At 42.4% G+C, this 10,850-nt stretch overlaps 1 protein-coding gene across 1 annotated transcript; it reads right to left on the minus strand.

The window, feature by feature from the left end:
• Positions 1 to 5,447: 5,447 nt before the first annotated feature.
• Positions 5,448 to 10,471, minus strand: LOC112239082 (gastrula zinc finger protein XlCGF57.1-like). Its single transcript, XM_042313338.1, has 2 exons — positions 9,503 to 10,471; positions 5,448 to 6,972 (listed from the first exon to the last, which is right to left on the minus strand). Exons 1-2 carry the CDS (start codon positions 9,936 to 9,938, stop codon positions 5,981 to 5,983), a joined length of 1,428 nt encoding a protein of 475 aa, XP_042169272.1. The 5' UTR covers positions 9,939 to 10,471; the 3' UTR covers positions 5,448 to 5,980.
• Between the last annotated feature and the right edge of the window lie 379 nt (positions 10,472 to 10,850).

A 10,850-nucleotide genomic window follows, 5' to 3' on the forward strand; every position in this document is an offset into this window, starting at 1 on the left:
GTGGTTTGAATCAGTAGGCTTTTGTCGCTGTTGAAGAAGCCTCCAGTCCCGTCCACTAGATTATACGTCACACAAGAAGCATCACCTGCAAAAACTCACATCGCCATCTGCTGACTGGAGTTGGTAACGTGTGGTGGTTATGTTTGTATTATCAAATGAGGAGAGACAAACTTATCATACAAGTCAGAGTAATACAGAAGATAGCCCTATGTGGTAAAAGACCACGTCCATGTTATGGCAAGAACAGCTCAAATAAGCAAAGAGAAACGACAGCCCATCATTACAGAATGATGGGACCAAGTCATGTGACTCGAGTCCACACCTCTGCAATTATTACATAAAACCGATCAGAATGCCTAAGTCATGTGACTCAAGTAATTGTTTTTTTACATGCATGCCAGCAAAGCCACTACACAACACAGCACTAAACAATACATGAATTGCACTATAACAGTGACAATCTGTTAGGGCCGACATAAAGCTGTCCCAAAAGCAGAAATGTATTTTCAGCACCATGGAGTGAATCCTTACCACCGCTACACCTGGTTATCAACTGAGCCTTGTCTTGTAGCTAAACAGTTCATTCAGCCTCATTTCCTGCCTTGAAAAAACACAGCTGATGTGGCTGACAAATGTGGTTTCTACTGCAATTGAGATGTACAAACTATAGCATAAAGGATCGAGGAGCAGATAACAGGCAATCCGTAATTTCGATCAAGACATTAATGAGCGAGCTAGGACGAGTTCAACATAACTATTTGTTCAGCACTTTTGAAATGTTCAGCGACAGAATTCAGAACATTGGCCGTTCTTGCATTATTCTCCCTCACGCAGACACACTGACAGGGTTTGGTTGTGGCTGTTCTGTTTGTTTGCTTTTGGCACCTTTCAACACCTCTTATTATCACATTTACGCAAACACCCTCGTACACTACTGACTGTACACTACTGACTAAACACTACTGACTAAACACTACTGACTAAACACTACTGACTAAACACTACTGACTGTACACTACTGACTGTACACTACTGACTGTACACTACTGACTGTACACTACTGACTGTACACTACTGACTGTACACTACTGACTGTACACTACTGACTAAACACTACTGACTGTACACTACTGACTAAACACTACTGACTAAACACTACTGACTGTACACTACTGACTAAACACTACTGACTGTACACTACTGACTAAACACTACTGACTGTACACTACTGACTAAACACTACTGACTAAACACTACTGACTGTACACTACTGACTGTACACTACTGACAGTACACTACTGACTAAACACTACTGACTAAACACTACTGACTGTACACTACTGACTAAACACTACTGACTGTACACTACTGACTGTACACTACTGACTGTACACTACTGACTAAACACTACTGACTAAACACTACTGACTGTGCACTACTGACTAAACACACTGACTGTGCACTACTGACTGTGCACTACTGACTGTGCACTACTGACTGTACACTACTGACTGTACACTACTGACTGTACACTACTGACTGTACACTACTGACTGTACACTACTGACTGTACACTACTGACTAAACACTACTGACTAAACACTACTGACTAAACACTACTGACTGTGCACTACTGACTGTACACTACTGACTGTACACTACTGACTAAACACTACTGACTAAACACTACTGACTGTGCACTACTGACTAAACACTACTGACTGTACACTACTGACTGTACACTACTGACTGTACACTACTGACTGTACACTACTGACTAAACACTACTGACTAAACACTACTGACTAAACACTACTGACTGTACACTACTGACTGTACACTACTGACTGTACACTACTGACTAAACACTACTGACTGTACACTACTGACTAAACACTACTGACTGTACACTACTGACTGTACACTACTGACTAAACACTACTGACTAAACACTACTGACTAAACACTACTGACTGTACACTACTGACTAAACACTACTGACTAAACACTACTGACTGTACACTACTGACTGTACACTACTGACTGTACACTACTGACTAAACACTACTGACTAAACACTACTGACTAAACACTACTGACTGTACACTACTGACTGTACACTACTGACTGTACACTACTGACTAAACACTACTGACTAAACACTACTGACTAAACACTACTGACTAAACACTACTGACTGTACACTACTGACTGTACACTACTGACTGTACACTACTGACTAAACACTGCTGACTGTGCACTACTGACTGTACACTACTGACTGTACACTACTGACTGTACACTACTGACTAAACACTACTGACTAAACACTACTGACTAAACACTACTGACTAAACACTACTGACTAAACACTACTGACTGTGCACTACTGACTGTGCACTACTGACTAAACACTACTGACTAAACACTACTGACTGTACACTACTGACTGTACACTACTGACTGTACACTACTGACTAAACACTACTGACTGTACACTACTGACTGTACACTACTGACTGTACACTACTGACTGTACACTACTGACTAAACACTACTGACTGTGCACTACTGACTGTACACTACTGACTAAACACTACTGACTGTACACTACTGACAGTACACTACTGACTGTGCACTACTGACTAAACACTACTGACTGTACACTACTGACTGTACACTACTGACTAAACACTACTGACTAAACACTACTGACTGTACACTACTGACTGTACACTACTGACTGTACACTACTGACTAAACACTACTGACTAAACACTACTGACTGTACACTACTGACTGTACACTACTGACTGTACACTACTGACTGTACACTACTGACTAAACACTACTGATTGACTACACACACCGTTGTTAATTGTATTTAGTTTACGTAAACTTTGATGACCTAAACGTTCCAATTCCACCATGATTCTCACCCCAAATAATTGAGATACAAATGTAAAAAGAATGTCAAGCATCCTTCCTCCCAAGGAAGTTTCTACGTGAGAATTGCCGGAACAATGTGAGATACCAAAAATATTTTCCATCCTTGCTCCACCCACAAGATTAAAAAAAAAAACTGTCTTCCTATGAGGTTTAATCCAGACTAGATCTTTTCAATAAAAGAGCAGAGCACGTCATCACAGAGTGGCTATAGGCTATACTTTAATTGTGCGTTATTTTTATTTGGTAGGCTACTTAAAAGGGCAATCTGGGGTTCAAACAACAACAAATCAGGCACCCTGCCTCTGTTTTGGTTAAAAGGTCCAACACAGTCATTGTCTCAATATCAAATTCTTTCTGAGTAACGATTAAGTACCTTACTGGGATTGTTTTCAATTAAAATGGTAAAAAAATAAACAAAAATAGCTTCTTAGCAAAAGAGCAATTTCTCAAGCAACAATTTTTGCTAGGACTGTCTGGGAGTGGTCTGAGCGGGGAGGGGAAAACTGAAAACTAGCTGTTATTGGCAGAGAGATTTAGAACTCTTTCTTATTGGTCTATTAACTCATTTACATCTTGGTGATGTCACCAGTGGATAACCACCAACTCCAACCCAACCAAAACAAGCTGAAATTTCAGGCCATCTCTAAAAAAAAAAAGCTTTTACACTAAAAAGGATATTATCATATTTTTTTCACAATTTCACAGTATTATTCCAACCTCAGTGTGGAAGTATATATAAAACACAGGAAAATCACATTTGGAATTGAATATTCATTGTTTGTCACACAGATTCCTGGATGGTGGTAAAAGAAAGAACTGTAATCCAGGTGAGGTATAACAGATTCCTGGATGGTGGTAAAAGAAAGAACTGTAATCCAGGTGAGGTATAACAGATTCCTGGATGGTAAGTGGTAAAAGTAAGAACTGTAATCCAGGTGAGGTATAACAGATTCCTGGATGGTGGTGAAAGAAAGAACTGTAATCCAGGTGAGGTATAACAGATTCCTGGATGGTGGTAAAAGAAAGAACTGTAATCCAGGTGAGGTATAACAGATTCCAACTGATGTGAAAAATGGTCACCTTTAAAAAGGTACAAAAATGATGAAGTAGCAGGTAACTTAAATCCAAATGAAAACGGTACTAAACTGTAGCTCTACTTGGCGTCTTCCAATTCCTATCAGGCTTCACTCACCTGAGTAGTGATAGTAGTAGTACTACTGATGCCATTTTACCCACAACCTATTTAGTGCCTTACCTTATTGCCTTACCTTAGTGTCTTACCTTAGTGCCTTACCTTATTGCCTTACCTTATTGCCTTACCTTAGTGCCTTACCTTATTGCCTTACCTTAGTGCCTTACCTTAGTGCCTTACCTTATTGCGCTTTTATCTTGGCCAGGTCGCAGTTGAGGGAGAGGTTGTTGTCCCGGCACCACACTGCCAGGTCTCTGACTTCCTCCCTATGGGCTGTCTCATCGTTGTCGGTGATCAGGCCTACCACTGTTGTGTCATCAGCAAACTTAATGATGGTGTTGGAGTCGTGTTTGGCCACGCAGTTGTGGGTGAACAGGGAGTACGGGAGGGGACTAAGTACACAACCCTGAGGGGCCCCACAGTTAAGGATCAGCATGGCAGACGTGTTGTTGCCTGCCCTTACCACCTGTGGGCGGCCCGTCAGGAAGTCAAGGATCCAGTTGCAGAGGGAGGTATTTAATCCCAGGGTCCTTAGCTTAGTGATGAGCTTTGTGGGCACTATGGTGTTGAACGCTGAGCTGTAGTCAATGAACAGCATTCTCACATAGGTGTTCCTTTTGTCCTGGTGGGAAAGGGCAGTGTGGAGGGCGATTGAGATTGCATTATCTATGGATCTGTTTGGGCGATATGCGAATTGGAGTGGGTCTAGGGTATCTGGGAGGATGCTGTTGATGTGAGCCATGGCCAGCCTTTCAAAGCACTTCATGGTTACCAACGTGAGTGCTACGGGTGGTAATCATTTAGGAAGGTTACCTTCGCTTCCTTGGGCACAGGGACTATGGTGGTCTGCTTGAAACATGTAGGTATTACAGACTCGGGTCAGGAAGAGGTTGAAAATGTCAGTGAAGACACTTGCAAGTTGGTCCGCATATGCTTTGAGTACACGTCCTTGTAATTCGTCTGGCCCCGTGGCTTTGTGAATGTTGACCTGTTTACAGGTCTTGCTCACATCGGCTACCGAGAGGGTTATCACTCAGTCATCCAGAACAGCTGGTGCTCTCGTGCATGCTTCAGTGTTGCTTGCCTCGAAGCGAGCATAAAAAGGCATTTAGCCTGTCTGGTAAGCTCGCGTCACTGGGCAGCTCGCGTCTGGGTTTCCCAGTCAACAACTGTTGTCAACTGTTGTCATAACAACGTCGTCACATTTTCATACATGTTTAGCTTGATAACTTCTACACAAATTAACTAAATAAGATACAGTGACTAAATGAATCAAAGTCAAATACATTTTAAATATGTTCTGTTTTTATTTTTTGTTGCTTGGAGACGTAAAGGTCCGGCTAACAAAGTAGGCCTGTTTTTTGAGTTTCATACAATTTGATTTCATGTGGCCATAAACCAATGAAACCCATTGCAATTTTTTTTTAAAGTCAGAACACACTCAATCCCAAAGATCAGAGACTATTTAAGGTGTGATAATAGTACATCTTAAATACAAGCAAGTGAGATCTGTCTCGCTGATCATAGTCAGGGAAGAACTCACCAAAAAAATGCAGATAGTTGCATGTCCCCTCATATAGAGAAAGGTGATAATAGTACTTAATTAAAATGCAACAGTTACAGACGACAATGGCAACAATGTGTTAGGGTGCAGACAGGTAATAGGCATAGTCATTTATGAAATGCAGTTCATCACAGAACAGAGCATCAACCTGGAGAAGTTACAACAGCTCACCCCAAATTCTGCCACCCACAACAGTGTCTCTCTTCTCTAGTGTGATTTTCAGGTCTTTCTGACTGGGAAAATGTCTTTCCACACTGAGAACACTGGAAAGGATTCTATCCTGTGTGTGTTCCTTCATGCCTTTTCAGGCTCGCTAACTGGGTAAAACTCTTTCCACATTGGGAGCATTGGAAAGGCTTCTCTCCTGTGTGTGACATTTCATGCGTTTTCAGGTTCCCAGAGGTTCTAAAACCCTTTTCACACTTGGAGCAGTGGAAAGGCTTCTCTCCTGTGTGTGTCATCTCATGCGTTTTCAAGTTCCCTAACTGGGTAAAACTTTTTACACAGTGGGAGCAGTGAAAAGGCTTCTCTCCTGTGTGTGTCATCTCATGCATTTTCAGGTTCCCTAAATGGGTAAAACTCTTTCCACACAGAGAGCATTGGAATGGTTGTTCTCCTGTGTGTATTTTCTCATGATCTTTAAGATGCCCTGAGTGTCTAAAATCCTTTCCACACTGGGAGCATTGATAAGGCTTCTCTCCAGTGTGTGTTCTTTCATGCACTTTTAGATGCCCTGAGTGTCCAAAACCCTTTCCACACTGGGAGCATTGATGCGGCTTCTCTCCAGTGTGTGTTCTTTCATGCACTTTAAGATGCCATGAGTGTCCAAAACCCTTTCCACACTGGGAGCATTGATATGGCTTCTCTCCCGTGTGTGTTCTTACATGCACTTTTAGATGCCCTGAGTGTCTAAAACTCTTTCCACAATGGGAGCAGTGATAAGGCTTCTCGCCTGTGTGTGTCATCTCATGTGTTTTCAAATTCCCTAACTGGGTAAACCTTTTTCCACACTGGGAGCAGTGGAAAGGCTTCTCTCCCGTGTGTGTCATCTCATGCGTTTTCAGGTTCCCTACATTTGTAAAACTCTTTCCACACTGGGAACATTGAAATGGCTGTTCTCCTGTGTGTATTCTCTCATGTTCTTTCAAATGCGATGACTGAATAAATCTCTTTCCACACTGGGAACAGTGGTATGGTCTTGCTGGTTTGGTCGTCTCTGGGTCTGGACTCTTCCCACGGTCAGGGTGAGAGTCTGGTCTCTCTCCTGCTAAAAAGACAAACAGAGTATTTGCTTAAACAGAAAGACCTGAATGAAACTTCTACATGATAAAACACTTTCTACAAGGTTTAATCCAGACAAGATCCCTCAATAAAATGCATCATCTTCAAGACCCTGGTGCTTGGTTTTCGGAACAGCAGGAGGAACTCTTCCTCCCTTCCTTCAGGCTATGATGGATGCAAGAGATTAGCTGAACAACTTCTATATTTAAGAGTTGTATTAAACAAATATATCCACAGGGAGACTGAAATGACTCTTCTACAAGGTTGTAACACTGTGCCACCCTCCTGAGGGGAGGGCAGACCTAAATACTCTGGCCATAACAGTCCCTTGTTTCATCCATCATGTTTGTTAAACATGCACCTTACATTGGATCATCTTGAAACTTTCTCTCTAAATCTAACTTTCATCAAGGTTTTATGTGGTCAATTGGCTTCTCTCTGTTCATTGGCAGAATCATTTTTCAGTGTTATGATATTCATAACATCCCTATCCACCAGTCTATCTTCCTGTCAACTAACAGAACTCTGCTGGTTGTCCTGGTAACAGATACCAGTGGGAAGATCATTTGTATTTGTTCAAACTAAACTACAGCACTTACTTTGAGGAGTCAAATCTGATCCTTAAATACTCTGGTTCCTTGTTTCATCCTTCCCTGGGTTAAAACATTAAATCAAGGCTGCCTCGCGGGGGGGGTGGTCTGTTTAATCCTTCCATGAGATATAATCCCGACACAAATCTATGGCTGCTATACAAGCCGAATGGTCATTCATTCTATCGGTTAAGTTGCCGGGAGACGCGACCCACTTCTTTTAGTTGTCCATCTATGGATGCAACGCGGTCGTTCATTTGTAATGTTTCCGTTGCCGGCTGGCAACGTTCTTATCCCGTGCTTGCGAGCCAACTATGGCTAACACGGTCACGTCAAACAGAATGACAACAAAGTAGCTGCGTTTGTTTAAGATGTTTTCTTGTGACATTTATTTGGATACATCCATAACAATAAACTAATGACGCGTGATTTTGCCTGGCATAGAACATGTGCTCTCTCGTCAGGACACTGTTCGGAGGAGCTAGCCAACACAGCCACACAACAGCCAACACAGCCAACACGGCCAACACAGCCAACACGGCCAACACGGCCAACACAGCCAACACGGCCAACACAGATAACATTGGTAACACAGCCAACACGGCCAACACAGCCAACACGGCCAACACAGATAACATTGGTAACACAGCCAACACGGCCAACACAGCCAACACAGCCAACACGGATAACACGGCCAACACGGATAACATTGGTAACACGGCCAACACAGCCAACACGGCCAACACGGCCAACACGGCCAACACGGATAACACAGCCAACACGGATAACACGGATAACATTGGTAACACGGCCAACACGGCCAACACAGCCAACACGGATAACACGGCCAACACGGATAACATTGGTAACACGGCCAACACGGATACAGCCAACAGCCAACACAGCCAACACGGCCAACACGGATAACATTGGTAACACGGCCAACACGGATAACACAGCCAACACGGCCAACACGGATAACACTGGTAACACGGCCAACACGGATAACACAGCCAACACGGCCAACACGGATAACACAGCCAACACGGCCAACACGGATAACACGGCCAACACGGATAACACAGCCAACATTTTGCGATATCAACTCTTCTCTGACCTCAATCTTATTTGGTAGTCAGGAGGACCATATTAACAAATATGTACAATGAGGTTTGATAGAATGGCCCACCTGGGGAGATTTTAGGAGTGAGAATATATGAGGTCTGATGGAATGTTCCATCTGGGGGGGATTTTAGGAGTGAGAATATATGAGGTTTGATGGAATGATCCATCTGGGGGGGACTGAGAATATATGCCAATTTTGCATGCGAATTCATCAATGAACTTGTGGGATTTTTTTATTTTACCTTTATTTAACTAGGCAAGTCAGTTAAATAACAAATTCTTATTTTCAATGACGGCCTAGGAACAGTGGGTTAGCAGGGACAGAACGACAGATTTGTACCTTGTCAGGGGATTTGAATTTGCAACCTTCCGGTTACGAGTCCAACGTTCTAACCACTAGGCTACCCTTCCTGGGCTTTATGGTGAGTGGCTGAATCCGAATAGTCAAAAAAGATGCAGCATTTCTCCTTACTTTACCTGTAGATTATGGTTCTAATAATCTAGCCACTAAGGAACCTTCCTTTGGGGTATTCTGATCCAGCCAACGTGTCTGTCTGTCACACAGAGTGTGTTGGTTAATGCTTAAATAAACTTTTTTGTTTTGCTTCGTGACCCACAAATTGAGGTATTTCACATTTCTCCTTTAATATGGATGTGACCATTTGAAAGCACAATCTCTGGGACACCAATCACACAGTTTAATTAAACGCTGAACACTGTCAGTAGAATGCCTCTTATTAAAATCATACATTAGTTGAACAACTGCAGAGTTGGTGCTCCTGTTTTTAAGATAGTACTCACTAGTGTTAATCAGATCTCTAGTCTCCTCTTCGTCTTTCACTCCAAAAGGTCCTTTCTCTTCTTTCACTATGAAATCCTCATCTTCTTCTTTCAATGTGATTTCCTCCTTTTTCATTCTGAAAGCTTCTATCTCCTCCTCTTCCACTGTGACAGCCTCTATTCCTTCTTCGTGTTTCACTCCTAAAGGCTCTTTCTCGTATTTCACGGTAACATCCTCTTCTTTCAATGTGATTTCCTCCTTTTTGATTCTGAAAGCTTCTACCTCCTCCTCTTCTTCCACTGTGACAGCCTCTATCCCTTCTTCCTCTTTCACTCCAAAAGGCTCTTTCTCGTCTTTCACTTCCTCGTCTTCTTTCACGACAATGTTCAGATCTTCTTTCTCCGTCCATCCGACTTCTTCTTCTTTAGCAGGGAGGGAGTAGCTTAGTGAGCTCATGGTCGAGCGAGGATAGCGGACTCAACTTCACTCCTAGGTCGGGGATGAAAGCTAGCTAGAATTAGCGACTAGCCTAGTACTAGACTAAGCATCAATCTTAACGAATTAGTCAATCTAACAAGCTATTTTACAATTTAACTAGGAGATATGCAAACAAAATTGCGTTAAAAACACAGATTAATATACACAAATACGGACAAAGAATTTGAATTTGTGGGTTTTATGTTGACGAGCAAGATACGGAACTGTCTGCATCAGTAGCCGAGTTGTTGTTGAAGAAGCGTTCCGTCCACTAGATTATACGTCACACAAGGAGCATCACCTGAAAGACTTAAGTCGCCATCTGCTGACTGGAGTTGGCAAAGCAGTTATTCACTACATGGTTTATTCTGGAAAAAAAAGAAAACCATAACAAATCATTTGAAAAATAAACAAATACGTTTTTCTCTTACCCCTTACAGCCAAGACTTTCCTCTACACAAGATAAGATCATGACTTTATCTCACTGGGAAATTCTGTATGCGGATCTATGTACAGAAAACACATAACAAGCATATAAATGACATCAATACAACTGCAGACAATGAAAATGAGAATATTTACACATCGGTACATTGTCAACCACATTGTCCAGTGTAGACAGGCCTGCTGGACTCAGCAGCCTTATCATTCAGCCTTATTGTACCCCTGGACTCACTAGTGATTATCATTCAGCCTCATTGTGCTGCTGGACTCACTAGTGATTATCATTCAGCCTCATTGTGCTGCTGGACTCAGCAGCCTTATCATTCAGCCTCATTGTGCTGCTGGACTCACTAGTGATTATCATTCAGCCTCATTGTGCTGCTGGACTCAGCAGCCTTATCCTTCAGCCTCATTGTGCTGCTGGACTCACTAGTGATTATCATTCAG

This window comes from Oncorhynchus tshawytscha, unplaced genomic scaffold (assembly GCF_018296145.1).
Source record: "Oncorhynchus tshawytscha isolate Ot180627B unplaced genomic scaffold, Otsh_v2.0 Un_contig_5008_pilon_pilon, whole genome shotgun sequence".
Lineage (NCBI taxonomy): Eukaryota > Metazoa > Chordata > Actinopteri > Salmoniformes > Salmonidae > Oncorhynchus > Oncorhynchus tshawytscha.

What these genes read in the sequence shown, in the direction of transcription:
- LOC112239082 (XM_042313338.1), bottom strand. Translation starts at nt 9,938, where the DNA reads ATGAGCTCACTAAGCTACTCCCTCCCTGCTAAAGAAGAAGAAGTCGGA. An exon ending in TAGAGATCTGATTAACACTA is followed by an intron (nt 6,973 to 9,502) that starts GTGAGTACTATC and finishes TTGTCTTTTTAG; the next exon opens with CAGGAGAGAGACCAGACTCT.